Source organism: Empidonax traillii, unplaced genomic scaffold, assembly GCF_003031625.1.
Source record: "Empidonax traillii isolate 1590-97213 ecotype Southwest subspecies unplaced genomic scaffold, ASM303162v1 scaffold461:size861717, whole genome shotgun sequence".
NCBI lineage: Eukaryota > Metazoa > Chordata > Aves > Passeriformes > Tyrannidae > Empidonax > Empidonax traillii.
In genome coordinates this window covers 420,055-443,717 of record NW_020955654.1, presented here as the reverse complement: position 1 = coordinate 443,717, position 23,663 = coordinate 420,055, and the positions used below count along the sequence as shown (strand labels likewise).

The window sequence follows — 23,663 nt, the reverse complement described above, 5'->3', positions numbered from 1 at the left end:
TTCCCCTCCTATGGGGAGGAGCAGCAACCTGTGGGGATTCCCATAGGAAAGGGGCTGCGGAAGGGCCTTGTTATCCTGGCCTGGAACAATGCAGGCCATCCCTCGGCCCCGGCGACGGCGGCGTCCCCTTCCTCCTGCCCCCGGCCGCCCAGGAGCGGGGGACTGCCTTGTAAACAAGTTGTCTTGCTCTGTTCCGGTGGCAGCTGCGCTTCTGGGCGTCTCATCTGGGAAAGGCATCAGCCGGAGGATGAAAGGGGGTGTGCAAGATGTTATTACACGCAATTACTGGAAAACAGGGCAAATTTTCCCATGCTAGTTACACATCTCCTCTTCCCAGGATGCAGAGGGTCAGATTCCTCTGCTGCCAGAGTTGTATTCAAACAAGAGTGTGATCTGTTGCAGGGTAAGCTGGAGCTAGAGGATCAGGGTCTAGCCTGCCTTCCAAAATAAGCACACACTGATGGGTGTTCCAGCTGCTGGCCAGGGCTGGGACTGACAGTGCCGTGCAGTGATAGACCCTGTCCAGCTCCATCCCGCAGCCCTGGGGACAGGAGGCAGTGGCCCAGCAAACACGTCAGAGGCGTGTTTGCAAGAGCAGGTTTAGTCTTTGAAGAAACTAAAGACTTTAAAGGCTGCTAAATTTTGGGACTGATCAAAACAGCAACTCTGCCTAGAGCAGCCAGAGGCCTACACCCTGCCTGCCTCCCCCTTGCTCTTACCCTGGTGCCCTGCTCTGGGCCACCCACCTTCCTTGCGACATGTCAGATGGGCAAGGACTCTCCTTCCCAGAAGGAACTGTGAGAGCACCTCTTCTCCCTCCTTGTCCCCAAGACTCAGGGGATGAACCCACTGTCCTCCTTATGTGAGCCAAGAGGAGGGGAGGGCCGTAGAGGGTTATTTGTGATCTGGGAGCAGTTCTCACTCGAAGCATGGGTCTGAGAGGGAACCCAATGTACTCATTTTGGGTGACAAGGAGGATGAAGGGGCACAGGGAGGTCTCAGTCCCCTGCAGTGAGATGGAGAGACCCTCTCCTCCCTGGGAGGGGTAGATGCCACAGCTCTCCCTGCCCTCCGCAGCCAGGGGGTTGGATGGTTTATTTTACAAATCAAACACCAGGGAGGGTTGTCCCACGCCCTGATAATCTCCCTAGATGTGCCTTTTGCATGCCTTGAATCCCCATTTCTTCTCCTTACACCTTTCTGGGCTGTCTTTAGCAACCCCCACCCAGCTGGGGATCACCTCCTTTTCACATCCATCCACAGGCTGTTATCGCATCTTCCCCACCTTCCAGTGCATATTTACCCCAAGGATCACCTGTCCCACCCAAAACTCTACTCAGCTCTTTTCCTCTGTCCTTATCTCACTTTGGCAGTCAGAAGCAGGCTGGTTTCTCACTTCCCCAGTGCCTGGCCAGGGATGAGGCAGAAAACTGTCATCTTCAGGGAACCTGGACTTCTCCCAAGTGAGCAGCTTGGAACTTGGGATGGAGCTGGTCTGGCGTCACTTCCTTGCCCCCCAGTGAAGGGGAAACCCCCCCTGCTTGCAGCAGCCTCTTGCTCAGCTCCCATCCTTTAACCATGGAGTGGCAGGCCAGACAGGGTGGCTTTCTTGCTCATTCCAGAGTTACATTTCTTCAGTTGGATTACTTGCAATCATTAAACCTCATGTTTACATCTCCCACTCTGGGTCTCTGTACCTCCAGGTCCCCTTCTGCTCCTTTTCAGGGTTGGCAGTTTGGAGCTGTAGGAGTCGGGCAGAGCAGGATATTGCCTCGGCTGGGCTGTGCTGCCATTTCTCTCCCCATGTGCCAAGGGCCCCCACACTTCACCCACTGCATGGAGCCTCTGGCCGGGCTGATCTGTGTTTCCACAGGGCTCGTGTCAGCCTGCGGGACACGGTGGGGATGCGGGGACAGAATCCACCTGGGATGAGCTTCTGGCCTCGTGGTGCTCCCAAGGGTGAGCTGTGGCAAGCGTCCTGCCAGCACCTGCTCCCTGGAGCCAGAGGGGCCAGGGTCACCCCCCAGGGAGGTTCTGCAGCCCAAATGCCCATGAAATCTTGCTTATGGAAAAGTTCCACCCTGGACGGGGTCGCACGTCTCTCGCCGCGGGACAGGCCAGAGGAGGGTCTGCTTCGGGGGTCTGTCGGGCTGCTCCCAGAGAGCCCCTCGCCCCACCAGACCCGCACCCAGGGCAGCATCCGCTCCGCTCCCGGGGCGGGATCCCCCCGAGGTGGAGCCCACCTGCGGACGGACCCCGCTTTGCGGGGCACTCACCGCCGGACGGACCCCGCCGGGACGGAACCACCCCGACCCCGCCCGCCCGTGTCGCGGGGCGCTGACGCCAGGGGCGGCCCCGCGCCCGCCCCGCCCCGCCCGCCGGACCAACTTCCATTTTAGGTACGGGAGAGGCGCGGGTGCACGGTGGCACTTGACCGACGCCGCTCTCCGCTCGCACCCATAGCCCGGCAGCCCCCGGCCCGCACCGCCGCCGCCGCACCGGGGCAATCCCCGCTCGCCTCTCGCCTCGCCGCCGCGGCGGGACCCGCGGAGCGGAGCGGGCCGGGCGGCCGTGCCGCCGCCGCCGCGGGGCGGCACCGCCCCCCCTCGCCTGCCCGCCGAGGAGCCCGGTCACGGTGAGTCCCCTCGCGGCGTCCCCGCCGCCGCCGGCTCGGGGCGGGCGGGAGGGAGCGGGACCGGGGCGGGCCGGCGCCTGTCGGGCGCCGCACGCCCCCGCGGCGGGGCGGGGGGAGCGGGAGAGCCGGTCCTCACCCGGCGGGGACGGAACCGGGGCTCGACCGCGCTGTGCGTTCGGTGCCGGGCCGCGGCAGCCCCGTGCCGGCTGGGAGCCGGTGCCAGGCGCGGCCGCGCCCCGCGGGACCGGCGGGGCGGCGGGGCCGGGCCCTGGCGGGGGCGCTGGCGGCGCCCGGGAGCCCGCGGGGAGCGACACAAAGGCGGCTGGGCCGGGCGGCCGCCCCGCTCCCCGCCCGGGGCCGCCGCCGCTCGCCCTGCCCGGAACAAAGGCGGCCCGTGTGCCAGCTTCCCGCGGCCGGCACCGCTGGGCCCCCTCCCCTCGGGCGGCGGCCGCGGCCCGGCCCCTCCGAGGGGTCTCGCCCGAGGCTCCGGGGCAGCCCCATGCCGGCCGCCCCGTTGGCCCCTGCCCGTCGGAGCACGGCCCGATCGCCCGGTGTCTCGCTTGGTGCGCCTTTGTTCTGGCGGGGAAGGGGCCGGTGTGCCCGGGGGGGTTCAAGTGTGTGCGGGTGGGGCTGCGGCTCCTCCTCGTGGAATCGCTCTGAGCTCAAAAACAGCCCGACAGACCCGTCCGCCGCGGCTTGCAAGCGACACCGAAATGCTTCCAGGGGAGGCGGGACGGTGCCTTGGCCGGCCCCGGGGGTCTGCTCAGCCGCCGGCTCGTTCCGAGTGCCCCCTTGGCCACCCTGTCATTTAGGAACAGCCCGGCTGCCTCTCCCCCTGCCCAGCGCCCGTCGTGCCAGGAGTCGGTGACCTTCTCCAGCGTTACTTTGCCCCGCACCGTGGGCACTCCTGAGCCTCCTCGGAGCGTTGCAGCGAGGAGACAGCTTGGGGTGAGAAAGTTTGGGTGGCTCTCAGTCATGAGGACTGCTGGCAACTGCGAGGCACCCACGGGCTGGCAGAAGGGAAGTGGGGAACCTCCGTTATGCCCTTGGGCTCTGGGTGAGGGAGCCTGGACAACAGAGCTTCCTCTGATTGTTGGAGAGAGGGGTGGACCTCCTGGAGTGCTTCCCTCGCCAAGGGCTCAGTGCCCATGCCTTTCCAGGGAGCCTGTGACGGTGGAGCTCGCAGGGTGTTTATCTGGGAGGCCTCGGCTGTCCTGTCTCCGGTGGGGAGCCCATGTTAGGGCTGGAGGCTTCTGGGGCACCCAGCCTTGCCCAAGTCCTGGTGAGACAGAGGGGAGTGTCTGGGTGCACGGAGCCTCGGGGTGGCACGGAACTACAGCTGCCCATGGTTTCACTGATGCACCCCCTGTGCTGTGCGGATGCTTTTAGCCTTGGTTGCCCAGGTCTTGGCGTGGAGTTGAGAACAGGCTTATCCTTGGCTTTGCCGGAAGCGTGGAAAGCCCAGCACCTCCAGGCCGTGCTCACAGAGTGCATTTGGAGCTTCCTTGTCTGTGCCTGCTCTCTGGGATGCGTCGAGGTGTTGTCGGTGGCTGGCTGGAGGCTCCCAGGCTCCTGCCGGGTGTGTGGGCCAGTGTCCGACAGGTCTGCGGGAAGCCACGTGATGGGAAGAGCCCGGGCAGGGGAATTGTTAGTCTTCCTTCCCCAGGGTTACCTTGCTGCTCCATCCTGCTCCCAGGGCTTTCTTGAGGCAGGTTCCTTACCTGTTAGGTGTTTGCTCATGCTCTGTAAAGAGCAGAAAGGCAGTTCTTAAGAAGCTGTTCTCTGTTCGCTTGACCAAGCTTGGCCAGACTGTGTGCACAAACTCTGAGTGTCCTTTGCCGTGTGCAGCAGTGCTGGAATCCTTCATGGAGCCTTCCTGGAAGGGGTGGGAGGATGAAAGTGCTCGCTTAGTGGAGCGTGCTGGGCTTGCCTGGGCTGCCGCAGAGAGGTGAGCCTCCTCCTTTCTGACGTGGAGGTCAGAACCTGATCTTTGTGGTTGAGGAGCCCTTGAGGTCATCCCTTCCTTAAAGATGGGCTGGGAGTCAGATGAATGGTCCAGCCCAAGCCCAGACCACTGAGCCCGGCTTTGTCCCCGGATTGCCTCTCATCTCTTCCCTCTTCCAGCTTCTGGCATGGAGATAAGGCCTTGGCCCATTGTATCTGTGCTGGAGGTGGCTTTAGGACACCCAGAAAATAATAGCGTGGCTTGGATCATGCCTGGAGGGCTGTTGGCTTCTCGAAATAGCTCACCAGTGTCTGTGGCCTTAGGGGAGAGTGCTGGGTAAAGGTCTTGGTTTCTCTTCCCAACAACCCCTCTTAACTGTCTCTCATTTACTGCTGGCAAGGACAGAGCCCTTTCCCAAGACTGTGGTGATGTCGTCTCCAGGGAAGTACAGAGCCCTTCTGGCTCTGAAATCCCCAGTCTGCAGCATGGTGGCTCTCCCACCATCCCCGCCTCACTGACGGGGGGAAGCAGAACCTGGAGCTGCATTAGGTCCATAAAAGACAACAGGTGTTGCCTGGATGTGATGACAACCCCCAAACCTGGGTGATTCAGGCACTCCTCCGTGTGTGACACAGGGCTTGGCCGGCGGAGGAGGTTGTCCTCTGGCACGGAGTGCAGGAATGTGCCTCAGCGTGAGGCTGTCGGAAAGGGGTTGGATTTATGGGCTCTCGACCAAAGTCTTCGAGTTCTCCGAGGTGGCCACAATCTTCTCTTTTGCTTTTTATTATCTGAGGAGGCTGTCTGGGGGATGAAATGGTTCCTTAGAGCCAGTTCTGGTGCTGGAAACCCCCAGCAGCACGCTGATGAGTCCGTTGGCTCCTGCCTGTCTTGTGCTTGTTGCTAATCCGCCTTCCTTCCCACCAGGAAGGTTTGGCACAGGCCTCTCCCTCTGCCCTGTCCAGTGAGTGCTGCGTGTGGGGTGTTACCTGTGGATTAGTGTGCTCTATCATGTTCCTGTGTGACCTCAGCCCCTCAGGGGGCTTTGGGGTGGCAGTGGGTGCCGTGTGATCCTTCTGTCCCCCTTTCCCTGTGGAGGAAGCGACTTTTCCCTGTGAGGAATATTCCTTCCTCATAGTGGCCCGTACAAGGAGGGGCAAGATGAGGTGGCTGCTGGGTGTGTGGGCAAACCAGTGACTAAGGAACACAAACTGCCAGGCGTGGTGCCAGGACGGGCCAACCCTTAACCAGGGTGCCTGGCACCTCTGCTTTCATCTGCTTTTTCCTGCCCAGAGCAGCTGCTGGTCGGAGGTTGGCAGAGGGACGCCTGGCACATACGGACCTTGGACTGAGGTGGGGAGGACTGGTATCTGCTGCCCTGCAGGCAGCCTCCACACTGGCTCCCACGGAGTGCTGGGAGCCCAGGAGCTTGTCCCTGTGTCCCTAACCTTGTGCTGCAGGTCCACGGTGACTTTGCACTGCAGAGCTCTGACCCACTGCAAAAATACTTGTGCCAGTGTGGGCCTGGGGACACGAGCCAGGCTGAGCTCTTCACCCCACGTTTGACTTGAGTGTTTCTGTGCCCAGATGTTTGTGCTGATGGCACAGGGGGTTTCTGCTGTGGCACTGTGGCCTGACCTTTGCCGGGGTGGCTCTGAGGTGGGCAGTCTGTGGGTGTGCAGGTATCCTGGGAGAGGAGCAGTCTAGGTGGGGTGCTTGTCCAGGCCAGGTGGGATTGGCTTTCCAGCAGGGAAGGGTCTGGGCAAGTTGGGATAGGTGCCAAGTCCTGGGAACAGCTCTCTTATAGCCTGACCAGGGTGATGGTGCCCTGGAAACATCTGCAGCTCCAGGGCTGGTATGAGGTGGCCCTGAGTGTGTTGGTGGCAGCTCCATGCTGGGCTTGTGCATGTGAGGGCAGGAGCTGTTCCTGTGCTGCCATCCTGGCCCCGGCTGCTCCCGCTCCTCTGGGCGTTGGCCCTGGTCACAGTGAACGTTGCTCAAAGTTCGCCGGCCCTCCTGGTCACACCTGAGCTATACCTGCCTCTGTCCTATACCTGTGTCCCCGAGGGCTGGGCTATGGGCACCGGGCAGGGCGGGAAAGCAGCTGGAGCAGGGGGGAGTGGGCAGCAGGAGGGCAGCTCTCCCTTCTTCCTTGTCTAACGCAGCCCTTGCCACTGCAGAAGCACCTCCTGGGTAGGAGAGTGGTTACCTGAGGCAGGTTGGATGGCCTCAGTGTGGATGAGTAGGGGGAACTGGTTCCCACCCCGTCCAGGAGGAGGAAGGCGTCTCCCTGTCCCCCGCCCGCCTGTTTTCCTCTCACCCCACTGTCTCGCGTCCTTTCCGAGAAGAGCCCCCAGCTCTCTCAGCTGCTTCCCGGCTCCGGTCCTGGACGGGTGGGAAAGGGGAGGTGGTGGCGCTGGGCCCCATATGGGTAGCTGCCGTGGGTGGGAGGGAGTGTGTGGAACTGCAAAGACAAGTTTTTCCGACCTGGAAGGGTGGGTCACCGGGGGTGTTTGCATGCTGCTGGCAGGCCCCTTGCCCAGTGGAGTAACGCATTCCTGCGAGCATGTTTCTGCACGCAGCGCCGCTGCTTGCCATGCTTGGCTCAGCTGCAGGCAGGCTGGCTTGCTCCCGGGGGAGGGATGTCCCCCTTCTGCTAACTGGGGTCTGAGCAGGAGGAACTGGATAGCCCGGGGATGTTTCTGGGAGAAATCCTCTCTGATGTGGGGAGCCCGCCTGCTCCAGGCTGGCTTTATACCCTCCTTCCTCTCTCTTTTTTTCTCTGCTTTTACCTGCAGGAGGGAGATTCCCTCCAGAGCACACTGGTGTGGCAAAGAGAGACACCTGCTCTCCCCTGATCTCTGCTCAGGGTCTGTCTCCAGCAGCTGCCTTGGGTGGAAAACCACTCACTTCCCTTCTCTGCTCTTCCTTCGGCAGCAGGAGGAGCTGCCCTGGGCAGGGCAGGTGGATATACCTGGGGAATCCAAGCTCTGGCATCAGCAAGAGCTGTGAGGGAGCTTGTGGCGTCCCAGGGGTGCCCTGTCCTGCCTCTGGGAGCCTTGGCAACCCCACAGGGTGTCAGGGGGTGTGGTGGAGTTGTGCAGACAAGGCGAGGTATGTGAGGGGGGCTGGAGAGCTGTCTGAGGGGGCAGTTGTTGTGCTGGGGTTGTGGTGTTGGTGCTGCTGCGACTTTGCAGGTAACCAGCCCATCTCTGGGCACAGCAGATCCTCAAGGGATTGGAAAACAATGCCTTCCATCCTCTGCTAGTAGGATGCTCCCAGCCCTGGCCAGGAATGTGATACCACTATGGACGAGGAACCCTTGAGTATGTTCTCCCGAGGCAGGACACTTGCAGCAAGCTGACCAGGCATCTGGTCTCCTGGTGGGCCATGCCGACCTCCTGGCTGGCACAGCTGGCTGAGGCTGGTGTTAGTGCCCATGCCAAGCATTCCCAGCCTGCCTGCAGTTCGCCTGCACACGGTCCAGGGGCGGTGGGGAGTGGCTTTTGGCAGGACGTCGTGTTTAGAAGCTTACAGGAAAGGGAAGCCACGATGTCATCTTCCGTCTGACCAGGAAGCACAGGTTTCCTTCCCTTCGGCTCGCACAGGAGTCTGGGAAGCTGCTTCTCAGGGAGAGGGTTGGAGAAGCAAACAATTGGGAAGGGGGCTGGGGTAGAATGGAGTCCTGCTGTCCCTCTGAGTGTTGCTAGGCCAGTGTCTTGTGGGCGCTGGCTCCTGCATGGCCGTGGGCACTAAATGGCCTTGGAGAGCTCTAGGGGATTTGCTGTCACCCTGCCTCAGCCCCCTTCCCCACCTCCAGCCCTGATTCAGTCCCTGGCTCTTGTCTGGTGATTCTCCAGTGGCTTTCCTTCACCCATTCATTACTGCTCTTGGCAGGGCCCTCGGAGCCATCTCCACACTTGCAATTAAGAGCGCTGGACACCTGATGAGGTCATGCTGAAAAGAGCCGGGGTGTTCAGCCCAGCCCGCGTGGTTTGTGCTGTGACTCAGCCCGTGGCCATCCTACCTGCTTGGGAAGTCTGGGCTGGCTGGGCCGAGGAGGGGCCAGGGGGTCCCACTCCTCCTGGGCTGCTCCCTTGGGCTGGCTTGGCTTAATCTTGGCAATTCCCGCATGGCCACTCCCTCCCCAAATGTTCCTTCATCTGTTGGCTCAGTGTGGGGAGGGGAGAGGAGTGTGTCTGGTCTGGCAGAGGGAAGAGTGCCCTCTGTGCCTCAGGGTCCCACTTGGGTAGGGAGAGCCCACATAGGGATTTCCGGGATGGGAATTTTCCATGGGAAAATTTTCAGGGCCCATTTTCCAGCCCTTCTCCCCATTCCTGGTCGTGGGTCCTTGGTGACTTGCTCCTGCAGGAAAGGCAAATGGTGCCAAGCCCAGTGATGCAGGTCCCCTGCTGCTGGCATTGAGATTCCCCCTGTGCCTTCAGGCCCTGCTCCTTTGTCCACCGGTTGGAGCAGGGTTGGAGCAGGGTACCCAGAGCCGGGGCTGGGCCCTGGGGCTGCAGGTGTTGGGACAGGAAATGATCTCAAGTGGCTTCCTTGGGAAGAGGGCTCTGCCACGGAAGGGGGCCCAAATCCGTGGGTCTGGGTGCTGGGCTGGCACAGCTGGCAGTGGGTGCTTGTGCCCATGGCCTGGTGGAGGGAGGCTTCCCCTAATCCTACCAGGAATGCTGGCCGTCGGCTGCGGCCCCTCTGCTTGGGTACAGCCCGCAGCACGTGTAAGTCCTGGAGGAGCTCATGTGCTTCTGGGATGGGGAGCCGGAGCAGTTTCTCTCGTTTGCCATGCCCTTGGCTGGGGGAGGCAGCTCCTGCGGCGCTGCAGCCTCGGGTCTCACTGAGAGGGACTTTGCTCCCTGGACTCTGCCAGCACAGCCCTTATCTCTGTAGCACTGGGCTGTGTTTGTTTTCCCTGCGGGAGAGAGGCAGCTGAATGGGAAAGCTGAGCCTGGCAGAGGGTGGGGGAACGGGTGAAGAGCAGGGACATTGGTGTGGCTGGAGCCGGGGGGGGGGCCACATCGACCTTCAGCCCAACGCCGGGGTCCTGGCTGTGGGGACAGCTCATGTCCCCCATCGAGGTGGCTGCTGTTCTTTGGGTGTAGCAGAGAGCCAGGGGCTGCCCTGTGATCCCACTGGTTCACCTGCTGCCCCTTGGACTGGGGCAGCAGAGCCAGGGGGATGCAGCCTCCCCCCGCCATGGCCCAGGAGCCACTGGGGTGAAGCAGGAGCCCGCTGGCTGCCAGAGCGTGGCCTGCCCCGGGAATGCTCTGGCCCCATTCCCAGAATCCAGCGCTGGGTGTTTGTTTGCTGCTGCGCCCCCGAGGTCTGGTGCTACTGTGACAGGAAGCGGGGACGCCAGGGGAGGGAGGCCGGCCGCCGGCTGGGGATGTGCCTGTGAAATCCCTTTGTCCCTGCCGAGCACTCAGCTGCGAATTCCCACAGCGAGGAGAGAGCCGCCTTTGTGCTGCTGCAGGGCTCCCATCATGTGAATCTCCTGGGCTCTGGGGTGTGAGCTGTGGGGCTGGTGCACAAGGGTGGTGGGGACCCTGCCTGCTGCAGTCCCCAGGGTAGGGGACCCAGGGGAGCAGGGCTGCTGGTGTGTCCGCGGGCAGTGGGGTGCAGCAGGATGTTGCTGGCAGGAAGGCTCCAGCCCCGTGGCTGCGGGTGGACAGAGTCTCTGCCCGGAGCCTGGTGGTTTGGCTGCCCTCCTGCAGTCCTCTCCTCCCCTGAAGTACCAAGGGAAGCTCATCCCCCTTCCCCTTGCCGTGGTGCGGGCTGGAGCAGCCAGTGCAGAGGGTCAGCAGCTTCCCGGCTTGCCTGAAGTTTTGCCCCAGGCTCACAAAGAGGGAAAGAGCTCCTTGGAGAGGGACGAGTGGCCCCTGGCGTGCCTGGGAGAACAGCTGCCCCACCGCAGGATTGCTGGAATACCAGCAGAACAATCCCAGCTCTCGGTGGCTGACCCTGCGCCACTCCATTCTTGGCTGCCTCGCTCTTCGTCCTGCTGGGATGGCCAACAGCACTGGCGTGGTGACCTCAGCCCAGCCAGGCACAGATCCCTTCCCCGGGGGATTGCCCACTGTGTTTCACAACCACCGGCTGTGTCCGGGCCTGTCCCATGGACCCGATTGGTATCGCCGCTCCCAGGCTCCTGCCCTCGCCAGGGGAGCGACCCGCGCTCCTACTTCCTCCCCCAGCCCCACCCTGCCCTTATCGCTGCCTCCTCATCCTGCTCCCTGGCTCCCGGCCTGCTCCCTTATAAGGTGTGGATCGGCGTCCAGGCTTGCATCTTCAGGTGACTCCCCTCTACCAAGGGAGGCTTTCCCAACCCACCCTGGCTACGTGGCCTTTGTCTCTGGCACTGGGGGTGGCAGGTGAGATAGGCCAGGTGGCGATCCCGCTGCCAGTCTAACCAGTTGGGTGTGATGGGCGGAGGAGAGTGACTCCCTGCCCATTCCCTGCCCACGGTGGCCGCTCCTGGGTGTTCCCCCGCTGGGCCGGGCGCTGGGGGTACAGCTCCTCCTGAGGAAGGTGGGGCTGCTCCAGGCAGGCGGGTGCCCAAGGCGGTGTCCGACCCGCTGCCAGAGCAGCTCTCTCCTGCCCAGGAAGGGCCCCTGGCCACCTGCCAGCCTGCCCAAAGTCCACTGCCTGTGTTCTGTGACCTGCCAGCAGGAAGAGCCCTCCCGGGGGCCAAGGAGGGCGCTTGGAGCCCGGGGCAGGAGGTGGGGGAACCTCCCCCCTGGAGTGGGGTCTGGCAGGCTGGGGAGTGGGAACATGGTGCCTCAAACAGCCTGGCAGTGAGGATGTGTCAGCCTGGATAGGAGTCCCTCGTGGGTGGGCTGCTCTGCAGAGGGGGCTGTGGGCATCTCCTGCCTCTGTGGGTGGGAGAGAAACAGCCAAAACTTTCCATCACCCATGCAGGAATGTGGGATCTACTGCCCACCATCAGCTGCCCTGGTTCCCCCGTGCCCTGGGGACTGTGAGTGCTCTGAGATGGACACAGAAGTGGGTGAGATAGGGTGAGCCTGGGTCTGCTGCCTCGGGCAGGCTGAGGTCCAAGAGCTGATGTTTGAGCCTGGACCCTGTGCTTGGGGCAGGGAAAAATGCCAAAGATGCCGGTTCATTTATTTTTTAGGTAATTGAGGCTGACCAGGAGCCTGTGGTGAATTAGCAGGGCTGTGAGCCTGTGCAGAGCAAGTGCACTGCAGGTGCTCGGACAACTGCAGGCTTGAATTATTGATGGAGTCTCTGTGTTTCCTGAGTGCATCGTGATTGGCAACTGGAACCGGGAGAATTTGTTGCTTCCTCTCTCTCTTGAGGATGGTGGTCTAGTGCTGAGAGCTTTTGGAGGGCAGGGAGCCAGCTGGCTCTTCTCAGCCCCTCAGACTGAGAGGGAAAGGCCAATTACAGGAATGGTGTTGCCATTTTTCATGTTGGTATTGGGGACTGTGTTGGAGCAGGAGCAAGTTGCTCGGGCAGTGCATCCCTCCTTGTCAGCCTGGCAGCCCCCACGGGGGTTCAGCCAGCCCAGACGAGGGACTGGGTCCATCCTGGCTCTGGTGGAGCTTGTGCCTCACAGCATGGGGGCTGCCAGGGGTGTCCAGCCGTGGTGACAAACCTTGCCACGTGCCAAACAGGTGCCTGGGGAACACAAACAAGCAGTACAGCCGAGGGGAGGGCTGATGCAGCTCTGTCCCCCCTCCCTGGAGGCAGTGGGGCCATGGGAGTGAGCACCTGGTGTGTCCCTTAGCAGGGCTGATGTGGCAGAGGCAGTTCTGGCTTTGTAGGTGCTTGGGTTGAACTTGGTTCAGAGAATTCTGTGCTGAGGCAGTGGCCTTAGCCGCAGGGATCCCAGGAGCATTGGGTGACAGCTCTCTGGGGACGTGGGGCATGGAGCAGGGCTGGAGCAGGTCGTTGGAAGGACCCAAGCAGAGGGCTGTGTGCTGGAGATCCATCACCCACACACTGCAGTGGTGCTGCCTGTCAGGCCTCCTGCCCGAGTCTTATCTGTCGGATCTTGTCCATTTTCCTTGGCTTGTGGAGTACAATTCCCCATCTGCTGGCTCAATCTGGGCCCTAGGGTTAATCTTTCTGTGGCTGACTCCAGGGAAGCACTCCTGGTGGGGAGCCTTCAAGGCCTGGACTCCATCCTCTGGCAGAGAAGGGTGCAGGTGAACTCTAGGTGGGAATGTCTGTGGTTTGGCCCTGGAAACTTATTTTTCCAGGCAAAAGATTTGTTCCGTGGGGAGGCAGTTCCCCTGGAGAAACCGGGCCAAGGGGTTTTAGAAGAATATCTAAATATGCCAAAGCTGCCCCCAGTGGAAGAGCTCTGGAGGGCTCAGGGTTTAGGGTGCCTGTCCCAGTATTATCAAGCTTTTAATCCAGCCAGGGAGATCAGGGTGGGTCCCTGTGAGGAGGGAAGCTCCATGCATGCAGGTGGGCTGGCAGCTGTCTCCTGGCCAAGAAGCAGGCTCTGCTTCCAAGGCTCCACAGGGGTGACATCTCTCCAGTAGACCCACTCTGGCTTTGGGACCTCTGGGCACAGCACGGTGTGGGGTTGATGCCAGGAAGTTGGGTGATAAGGCCAGGGGGTTTTGGATGTGAAGCTTTGTGGGTTGCTGCGTTGGTCCCTGGGGTCCCCTTGTTGTTGGGGGGAGGACAGAGGGGAGTTCTGCCCCTGGGGCAGGAGCTGCTCAGGGTGTGCTTTGTCTTTAGGCTTTTTGGTTTGCCCTGAACTGAGCCAGCTGAAATATTTTTGGCTTGCTGGGGTTTTAAAGTAACGGGTGTGTCAGCGAGTGCCTCTCTCATGATGAAAAGGCTTTCATGAGCCGTCCTCAGAGCCGGTCAGGGTCTGGCTCTGGAAGAATGCTCTGTAGTTGGATCTTCAGAGGCTGGGGGGGAGGAGGGGGGAATGGGCGCAAAGCGATCTCTGGAATTTCACCCTTGCGGGTTCCAGCGTACTTGGCTTTGCACTGTCACAAACAGCTCGCTGGCTGTGTGGCTGAGGCTCTCCCCTTCCTGCCCTCCCTGTCCTGCTGCAAAGATGGCCAGCGAGTGCCCCAGACTGGCATCGGGCCATGGTGAGGGGCTGTGCTGTGCCCAGGGAGCCCCTGTCTCTGTATGCTGGCCTGTGAGCCACGGGGAGGGACGTGGGGCAGCTCCCCCACAGCTGGGCGGGTGTAGGGCTGAGTTTGGGGTTTGTGTGCCAGCCGGGACGGCGCTGGCTGTGTCTGTGGGGACGGCGCTCGCTGACCTCTCTGGGCCTGGCACTGCCTCTCTGTAATTATGTCTTTAATCCCAGATCGATGTAGACAGTGGCTGGAATGAGGGAGGTGGCATGCTCTGGTGGCAGAGGAGAGCTGGGATAGACCCTGTTCTGCTGGCACCTCTTGCCCATCATGGAGCTGTGCCCAGTGCTCAGGGCAGAAGTGACAACATGTAGGCAGGGCAGCCCCAAACACTCAAGGATTGTCCCTCTGCTTAACATGACGTGATCCTGCTGGGAGACCCTCAAGTGGCCCCTCCTGAGCATCTGCTGGTCCATGTCAGGGCTGGGGGGGTTTTGTGCAAGGGGACAGGAGAGCTGGGGGACGCAGGACCTGTCCCATTCCTTCCGCTGCTGTAGTGTTTACTCCCTGTGGAAGGGACGGGAAGGAAACCAGCCTCGTGGCTGCTCTGGCCCCTTATCTGGGGCTCTGACAGCCCTGTGAGTTTCATTGTTAGTGTCCACGTTTCCCAGCCCTGTTCCCAGGGAAGGCGCAGAGGTGGGGACCCAGGGCTGGGGAGGCCTTGCTGGCTGTGAGGGCCCTGCCTGGCAGCCACATGGGTCTGCTGGGGGTCCTATCTCTCCTCTCTGTGCTTCCCCACAGAACCAGACTCCACTGATCCATGCTTGCTGCTCAGTACTGAGGCACTCACAAACAAGAGTGAGCCTGTTCATGAGAGCAGGGGCACCCTGGACATCAGGGTGCTGCCTCTGTCCTCCTGCACCCTGAAAATCTGCCTCTTCTCCCTCGAGACAGTTGAGGGCAGGCTGGGAAGCACAGCGGCCTGGGCAAGGCTGTGGTGTGGAGAATCCCTTCTTCATAGAGGGTTGTTCCTCTCTTATAAAGGGCTTGCTGAAATGAATCCCAACAAGCCAGTGGGGCTTCTAGCTGGAGTTTTGGATGCTGCAGTTGTGTAGGGTGCCTGGGTGGTAGGATCATCCCTTGTCCTGCTGGAGAAGACTGGGATGTGGCAAGGAGCTTCTCTCCTTCCTTGGGGAGAGGGCCCAGGGAGCTGCAGCAGCCTCCCGGCAGTCAGTCTCTGTGGCAGGGACATCAGAGGATCTGTGTCCCTGCTGGAAGTGGGGGGGAGCCCACCAGAGACAGGGAGTGTTTGACTCGGGAGTGGGAGCTGAGATATGTCGGTGCTGTTGTGGGAGGCACCAAGCCTCTCCTCGGGAGGATCTTGCAAATCTAAGGGGCAGGTGAGCCGAAGGGTCAGAGCCGTCCCTGTATTTCCATACAAGGCTCGGGAGTCGATCTGTTGAGAAAGCCTCAGGGTGTACCTGTTGCAAGGTGGGAGGGGTGGAAAGCTGCGTGCATGAGCCAGGAGTCATGTCTGGGAGCCTCTGAAAGCTTGCTGGGGCTCCTGAGACAGAGCAGTGGGCTGTGTCCTTCCCAGGATGTGGACAGGCCGGAGAACATCCCTGCCCACAGCGGGCTGGCGCTTTTTTTATCGATAGCTTTGTTATTGATGAAGGCAGATGACAGGGTGGTGGCTACCAGATGGTGGAAGGTGCTGCAGGTGCCCTCCAGAGCACTTGGAAAACATCTGCTCTGTGTCGTTGGGCTCCGTGGTGGTGGTGGTGCCACCAGGGCTGCCGGTGTGCAAGGGAGGCTTTGGGGAGCAGAGCCACAGGAGGAGTGGGGAAGGCATTTCAGGAAGGGTTTGATCTGGATACACTTTTGAGACAGAGTGGCAAGTGGTTCCAAAGACCAAAAAAAGGCCTGTTCTGAGCTGCTGTGCGCCAGCATGTGCTGCAGGCAGGCTCTGGAAGGGCGAGGGGCTGCAAGGGGCAGGCGGGAGCAGGGGATGCTGCCGGCAGGAGATCTCGGCAGGGTGGCACTGGGGAGTGGGCAGAGCCGATGCTGGAGACCGTGGGAAAGCAGTCTCTGTGCAGGCTGCCTGGCTAGAGCGAGTCCCCACACGCCTGCCGTGACTGCAGCAGGTTTGGGAAAACCTCTCGGGCTTGCAGGGACTCGGCTCGGCTGCGTGGAGGGGGGGCGGAGGGCTGAGCCCCTCTCCGCCTCTGCCCTTCCTCCTGCTCTGGGAGCAGTGGGAGCAGTCAGAGGTGCCAGGGTCTCCATGGAGCCGTGGGAGCAGTGCAGTGTCTGCCACCCTGCCGGCTGTTCCAGACTCCGCTCCATCCCTTGGAGGGCAGGGGGTGGGAGACAGGCACCCCTTTTCCGGTTCTGTGCCCGCCCTTACCTTCTCTCTGGGGTTCCCACGTGTGATTTTGACCTGCTCCCGCTGTCCCTGCAGAGCTCTCTTCCCTCCTGCTTCCTCACTGTGGTGGCTGGGCTGTTTCTCCCATGACTCTCTGCGTCTAGATCTGGCTGTCCCGTGCCTTTGCCAATCAAACCTGAACTTCCTCCTCTGACAGGTCTGTATGGAAGAATATTGCCTTTCTCTGCTGAAATGTTGATTATGGCTCACTTGCTGTTCTCCTTTGGGAGGGGGTGTTGGAAGGGTCCAGGCCATCCCTAGCTCTGTGGCTCAGGGCCTCCCAGGGGGCTGCAGCCTGGAGGGTGGTGAGTTTTGGCAGCAGTCACGGGGGCTCATGGGATCCCCTTTAGGGGGATCCCATCCCATTTCATCCCCTTTCCTGCAGGGGAAGGAGCTGTGGAGCCAGGGCTGTCTCCCCACACCAGGGAGGAGGGAACAGATAAGTGACACAGCCCTCTGCCTCCACTCTTCCCTGAAGGAGGCAAAGGGATGTGGGTCACTTCTCATTCTCCAGCAGTGTCCCCTGCCCTGCCCCAGGGATATGCCCTCCCCTCCTGCACTGTGCCTGCAGCTTTCCCTTGCCCCTGAGGTTTTCCTGTAGCCTGAGGAGGACCCCTGTGGGAAGAGAGAACCCCTCAGCCCACAGCAGCTCTTCCTAACCCAGCTCAGCCCCAGCTGTTTGGTGTGCTGGGGGGACCTTCTGTCCCCACAGTGCCACTTTTCCAAGCTTAAATGCTGGGGCAGTTTGCATGTGAGTCCTGCCCAGGGCTGTTCTGCTCCAGGACCCTCTTGCCCGCTCTCTGGTGATGGGTGGGAGTGGGTGTTAATGCTATAAGATTTTTTTTTTTATTTTTCTCTTGTTCTGAGAATCTGTCTTAACGAAATCAGTCCCTTCTGACCGCTCTTCTCTTTCCTCCTTTCCTCCCCCAAATCACGTGCAGTGAAGAGAAGGGCTCCTGCCCTTCTGGGTCAGTTTTCCTCCCCTCACCTTGACTCCAAGCCACCTCTGCTCGTGCCTCCCCGTGCCCCCCGCCCTGCCTGCCCTGGGCACCCATCACCCATGGACGACTCGGAGGTGGAGTCGACCGCCAGCATCCTTGCCTCTGTCAAGGAGCAGGAGGCACAGTTCGAGAAGCTGACCCGGGCCCTGGAGGAAGAACGGCGCCATGTCTCGGCCCAGCTGGAGCGAGTCCGGGTCTCCCCACAGGACGCCGGCCCGGGCTTGGCCAACGGCACGCTCACCCGGCGGCACCAGGTAAAACACCCCCTCGCCAGAGGTGGGTGCACAGGCTCCTGGAGCCCTCGACCATGTCAGTCCTGCCTCGGAGTGGGCAGCTTCCTGCCTTTGGCCCTCCCTGGGTATGGGAGGTGGAGGAAGGCTCAGCTGGTCTTGTGACACTGGTGTACCGGAGTCGATCTGGGGAGGTGCCAGCCTGGAGGGTTTTGATGCCAGGCGGGCTCTGGTCTGGTTTTGTGAAGGTCAGAGGTTGGCTGTGATTGGTTCCTAAGCATCTCTGCTCTCCATCCCCCTCGGCTGCTTGGAGGGCGGCCAAAATGCGGAGGCTGGGGTTGGCTGTGGGGGAGCGTGTGTGTCTCCCTCTGTGTGATGATGGGCCAAACTAGGGTTGGGAGAAATCATCTCTACAGGGCTAGAAACGTGATTTCATCTGCTTTGGCTTGAGGTGTCTCCTGTTATGACTTTCTCAGGCTCAGTTTTGGAGAAGGGTGCTCGGAGGGCTGGTGTTTGGTGTTGTGCAGGAGGCAGGTGTCTTTCTGGCCGTGGAAGGTGGTGGTACCAGGAGAGCGAGGCAAGGCAGGGTGGGCAGAGGAAGGAGGAGTGCAAGTGTCAAACAGCAGCACCCTGTGATCGGCCGCCGAGTGCCTGTGTGGTTCCCTCTGGCCCCAGGGGGGCCCTCTGGGGTGTCACTGGTGGCTCCTGTATCAGAACGTGTGGAAGGTCTCCAGGCCCCTGCTGTGGAGCCAGGAAGTGTCTTGGCCATTCTATCAGGAGTGTGTGGGCATCATGGGAGAGCTGGGATGTCTGGAGGGGGCTGAGTGGCATGTCCTCCTGCTCTTCCCCGGGCTGGCATGGGGGTGCACATGGCACAGACCCCTGAGGAGCTTGTTCCCCTCTTGGGAGCTCACCTGGAGTGCGTGGTGGGTGTGTCTGTCAGGTGCAGGAGATGGGCTGCTTGGAGCCCAGAAGGGAAGCAGGGGTGGATATGTGGGAAGTCAGTCTGGTAACAGGCCTGCTGTGTTTCAGAACGGACGTTTCTTGGGCGATGCTGACCTGGAAAGGCAGAAGTATTCAGATCTGAAGCTCAACGGGCCGCAGGTAAGGGGAGCTCAGCCCTCTGGCTGTGGGCAGTCTGCTTGCTGGGGGAGGGTGCAGGACAGTGCTCCAATGTCCCTGTTCCAACTGGAAGAGGGCGGTTTGTGCTTCTAATGTGACCACCCTGGCTTGAAGGGGCTTCAGGTGAGGGGTTGCTGGTACCTCCTTCCAAGAGGATATATTGGAGCTCCCTGTGAGGGAGATCTCATCCAGCGGACTCGAGGGAGGTCCAGATTGGTGATGGGGCCTCCCTGCCTGTTGCTGTCTCCCCTCAGGACCACAGCCACCTCTTGTACAGCACAATCCCCAGGATGCAGGACCCGGGCCAGATCGTGGAGGAGACGTACACCATGGAGGAAGACCCGGAAGGGGCCATGTCAGTTGTGTCTGTGGAGACATCAGATGATGGGACAACCCGGCGTACGGAGACCACGGTACAGGCCTGGGGAGAGCATGGCGAGGCAGGGCGTGGTTGGGGACCCTGATGGCTGGAAGGCTGCTCAAGCCATGGTGTCTGCCAGCCTGCTGTGCCACGAGCTGAAACAGGAGGAGAGATGTGCCTGAAGTAAAGTACTGGGCTAGCGGGGGAATCTGGGGATGGAGGGCTGTGGCGAGTTTCCTTACGGGAGCGTGTCCTGCATGTATGTCACCCCCTCCAGGTGAAGAAAGTGGTGAAGACCGTGACCACCCGGACAGTGCAGCAGGTGCCGGTGGGGCCCGACGGGCTGCCCTTGGAAACCTCCCCCGTCACCAGCAACTACGTCCAGACCATGGACAGGAACTTCCGCAAGAATGGCAACGGGGGCCCTGGCAGCTACCTGAGCCAGGCGGGCACAGCCACCCTCCCTCGCAACTACCACTACCCCGATGGCTACGGCCGCCCCTACGAGGACGGCTACCCGGGCAGCGACCACAGCTACGGCAGCCTGTCCCGCGTCACCCGCATTGACGAGCGTTACCGTCCCTCCATGGACACCTACCGGGCCCCCAGCCGCCAGGACATCTACGGCCCCCAGCCCCAGGTGCGTGTCGGGGGCAGCAACATGGACCTCAACCATTTCCACCCTGAGCCATACGGCCTGGAGGATGACCAGCGCAGCGTGGGCTTCGAGGATGTGGACTACGGGCTCATGTCTGACTACGGCACGGCCAGGAGGGCGGGCACCCCCTCGGATGCTCGGCGGCGGCTCAGGTACGTGCTAGGAGGCTCTGGGCTGCTGGGGGGCCCATCGCACTTCACCCTCCTTGGAGGAGGGAGGGTGATGGACACAACACCGTGAGCTGAGTCACAGGCTGCTCACGCAGCAGAAAACTTGCATCCGCTTCTAATTTTCTGCTTAATTGGTGGTTAAGCCTGGGTGCTAATTGAGCCAGTCGTCCCGCAGCCAGGAGTTCCACTGGGCAGCTGGATGTAGCTCCGGGCCCTTCCCTCTGTGCCACCTAGCTGGTCTGTCTGCTCTCCAGCCCGGAGTATCCCACTGTATCATCACCCTGCTGTGCAGGTTGCAGCAGCCCCATGATGGTGCTCTCCCTGAGCCGAGAGCACCCCAGGCTGGGGTGAGCAAGGCTCAACCCCACAGTGCCCCAGGAGCCTTCCTGGTTCCTGCACAGCCCGACCCTGCTGCAGGGCAGGGCGGGAGAAGCTGCTCAACCTGTTTGGCTGCAGCAGCAGTTTTTCCCCTCGTGTGTGTCTGTGGTGATGGCGGCTCCCCCAGCCTGGCTGCAGAGCTCCTGCCCTGCTGTGCTGTGCTGCCCTTAGGGGCTGGAGCAGGGTCCTGGTGGTCCTTCCTGCCCTGCCAGGCACCTGGGAATGTCACCTGCCTGAGGCTGTGACTCCTGTCTGCTCGTCTCCTGTGCCGGCTGTGTCCTACACAGGCACTGCTCCCTTCTCTGCTCCTGGCTGGGCTGTCAGGCAGGGTTTGGGCAGGTTCTGGGAGCTGGCTCCAGGGCTGGTGAGGTAGGAATGGAGCAAGGGGCTGAGCCAGGGTCCTGGACGTGGGGAAGGGACGATCTCGGCAAGCTGGTATAGTTGTGCACCTCCTGAGTGGCCCAGGGTGGGCCCAGCCAGGCAAGTAAGGCCCAGCGCAGGCTGCCTGAGCTCCTGGGACATAAAATAGAGGCAACCTGGGGGAGAGGAGGCTCTTGCCATCCCCTGTGGAGATCTGCCCAATCTCAGCACTGTAAGTCCATGGTGGTTCCTGGCTGCTGAAGGAGCAGCTTTGTCTGTCCTTGTGGCTGGTGCCAGCACAAGTGCTGCAGGGCTGTGCTGAACCAGTCGGGGCGGTTGTTCACCCAGATGGATTTCCCCGGCCGCCTCGCTTTGTGCAGCTTGTACTGGCTGGAGGAGGGCAGGCAGGGCTGCTCCACGCTTCTCCCTTCTCGGGCAGCCTGGGAGAGGCCAGCTCTGGCAGTTTTGAGCACTAGGCCATCATGTCTCGCCCCTCAGTGAGTATCTTGGACTGGAGGGGCTACAGGTGTGTTCAACCCCCAGCTCTGGCTTGCGAACTTTCCTTGGGCTGTTCCCTGCCCAGTGCCCTCCCTGTGTGGCCTTTGAGCCCATGAGCCCTCTTTGCTGGGCTGGAAGGTGTCTGTGCTCCTGCCCTTCCAGGTCCTGGAGGAGGGGAGTTACAGGAGCCAAGTGCAGGAGCTGGCAGCCAGGTGGGAGACTTGGGGATCTGGGTCCAACAGAGCAAGAAAGTTCCATTTCCGAGGCCAGCTCTGTTGGAGATGTCAGCTTGTCCTGCAGGGGCAGTGCAGGGATGGGTTGGTGGGCCCCTGGGCTGGCTCTCCCTCCCTGGGCAGGCAGATAAAGATCACAGCAATCTATGGAATCCAGGCTCTGTTGAGCTTGGCTTGTCCCCCACCTTCTCAGTTACCATCCACACTCTCTGCCCAGCTCACTGGAATGGGAACAGGCAGAGCAGCGTCCCCCCTGCCTCAGAGATGTTTGTCTTGAGCAGAGGCCTGGCTGTTAATGACTTCCTTAGGGGAGGCAGCTCGCCAGGAACGAGGGAGCCGAAGGAGTGCCCTGAGCCCAGAGATGCACCACATGCTGGCTGCCATTGGCCACAGGGAGCACCAGTGCCTGCCCTGGGGCTCTTCCAAGAGCTCCCTCTCTGCAGGGGAGGAGGGAAGGGGGGTGCATCCCCTCCCTGACTGCCCCATCTTGCCTGGAGGGTCACTGAGACACTCATGGTGGGACAGGACCTTCTGTTTGGGCTGTGAGTCTTGGCAGGGGAGTGGGATCAGCTGCCAGCCGTACTGGCAAGTGTCAGTGGCCTGCTGGCAGCACGTGGCTGTGTCTGGTGGCTTTGGCAAGTTCTGTACCACATCCTGTAGGTAGGGAAGTGGTGGCGGGAGCAGGACCTGCCACCCGTCTTGTCAGGCCTTTCCCTGCCTTTGCCTGATCTGGGAGCTTGGGAGGTTGCTGAGCAACCCCTGGGGCAGATGTGACCTGGAGGGTAGAAACCTCTCCTTGGGTCTTTCCTGAGTGTCCTCAGTGCCCTGGCACAGCAGGGGTGAGAGTCACCCCCTCCCATCTCCTTCTGTTGTCAATCACTGGATTCCTCTGCCTGGATGGGGGAAGGATTATATTGGCAGTGACTGCAGAAATAGGGGAGAATCTGGGGTTTTGTGGTGAGGTGTGTGTTCTGGGGTGTTCAGCGTCACCTTAGCATGGGGGGCAGTAGTTGCACTTTGAGCTTCCATGTGCTTGTTGGGGCTCATTCCCAGTGCTGCCAGTCTGAGGGTGAGCTGCTCCTGGCCAGGGTGAGGGTGTGGGACCACAGCTCTTCCCTGGACCCGAGCCAGGAGCCACAAGGTTGACCCCTGGAGCCCAGGTGTCTCTCGGTGCCTGTCCCTCAGGCAGTAGCCTAGGGGACTTTGCCTCCAGGGCTGGCTCCTGCCTGTGCCTTGGGGCTTGCTCCTGCCTCCACAGGCATCGGACCAGGATCCAGCTTTGTCCCTTCTGGGGGGATGGAGGGTGGGTTGGAGGAAAAGGTGATGAAAAGGCTTGGAAATTCCTTCCTCCTCTTTTGGTCCTGGATCAGACCTGAGGGTCTGGCTGTGAACAATTCCTTCTGCCCCTGACCGTAGGAGATAAGGTGGAAAACTTGGTAGGAAAGAGAAGTGAATCCACCACTAACCAGCTGACATAAAAGTAATTGATTTAGGGCCTAGGTGTAAAAATGCAATCTGCAAAATAGGTTGAAAAGCTGGGAAAATGTGAGGACTGGACAACTTAGTTGATGAAACAAGAAGGAATTACGGTCTGAAGGGGCAGAACTTATTCTGAGGAACAGATCTAATTCCAGAGGATTGGCGTGAATAGATGTAGGAACAAATCCTTCAAGGCTGTCAGGGGGATAAGCAAGGAGCTTACAGGGAGCCCCAGCGAGGTCTGGGCGTGTGCTGACGCCCACCATGCTCTCTCCTAGGAGTTACGAGGACATGCTGGTGGATGACGTGGCCCCAGACCGGTACTACTGGGCCCCGCTGGCTCAGCATGAGCGGGGCAGCCTGGCCAGCCTGGACAGCCTGCGGAAGGGAGCTCCAGCCCCAGGGAACTGGCGCCAGCCGGAGCTGCCGGAGGTGATAGCCATGCTGAGCTTCCGGCTGGATGCCGTCAAGTCCAACGCGGCCGCCTACCTGCAGCACCTGTGCTACCGCAACGACAAGGTGAAGACGGAGGTGCGCCGGCTCAAGGGCATCCCCGTGCTGGTGGGGCTGCTGGACCACCCCAAGAAAGAGGTGCACTACGGGGCCTGTGGGGCCCTCAAGAACATCTCCTTCGGCAAGGACCAGGACAACAAGATCGCCATCAAGAACTGCGACGGCGTGCCCGCGCTGGTGCGCCTGCTGCGGAAGGCCCACGACATGGACCTCACCGAGGTCATCACAGGTGATGGCTCTGGGCAAGGGAGGGCAGGCTGGCCGCGGGGGGGGAGATCTGGGCTCGGGGTCCAAGTGCTCACCTTGCGCTCGTGGCGTTGCAGGCACGCTGTGGAACCTGTCCTCGCACGACTCCATCAAGATGGCCATCGTGGATCATGCGTTGCACGCGCTGACTGACGAGGTGGTCATTCCCCGCTCCGGCTGGGAGCGGGAGCCCAACGAGGACTCCAAACCCCGCCATATCGAGTGGGAGTCGGTGCTCACCAACACCGCTGGCTGCCTTAGGTATGGGAGAGCCCCAGCCTGGGTTTGGGCTGCAACGCTCCTTCCTGGCTGCTCCTGGGACTGCCAGAGCTCTT

General features: G+C 61.2%; 1 protein-coding gene across 8 annotated transcripts in view; it reads left to right on the top strand.

Annotated features, from left to right (window-relative positions):
- The first annotated feature begins 2,584 nt into the window (after window positions 1–2,584).
- Window positions 2,585–23,663, top strand: part of CTNND1 (catenin delta 1) — a 28,075-nt gene continuing 6,996 nt past the window's right edge. For 4 of the 8 annotated variants that reach the window (XM_027895450.1, XM_027895447.1, XM_027895446.1 and 1 more), the window contains exons 1-7: window positions 15,986–16,236; window positions 17,021–17,334; window positions 18,343–18,414; window positions 18,687–18,845; window positions 19,071–19,603; window positions 22,848–23,311; window positions 23,406–23,589. In XM_027895450.1, the coding sequence (XP_027751251.1) occupies window positions 17,140–17,334; window positions 18,343–18,414; window positions 18,687–18,845; window positions 19,071–19,603; window positions 22,848–23,311; window positions 23,406–23,589 (1,607 nt within the window). In that variant the 5' untranslated portion in view covers window positions 15,986–16,236; window positions 17,021–17,139. Of the gene's footprint in view, window positions 2,636–9,936; window positions 10,101–15,985; window positions 16,237–17,020; window positions 17,335–18,342; window positions 18,415–18,686; window positions 18,846–19,070; window positions 19,604–22,847; window positions 23,312–23,405; window positions 23,590–23,663 lie in introns of those variants that run through there. The other 4 variants (XM_027895443.1, XM_027895444.1, XM_027895449.1 and 1 more) reach the window with 4 other exon arrangements.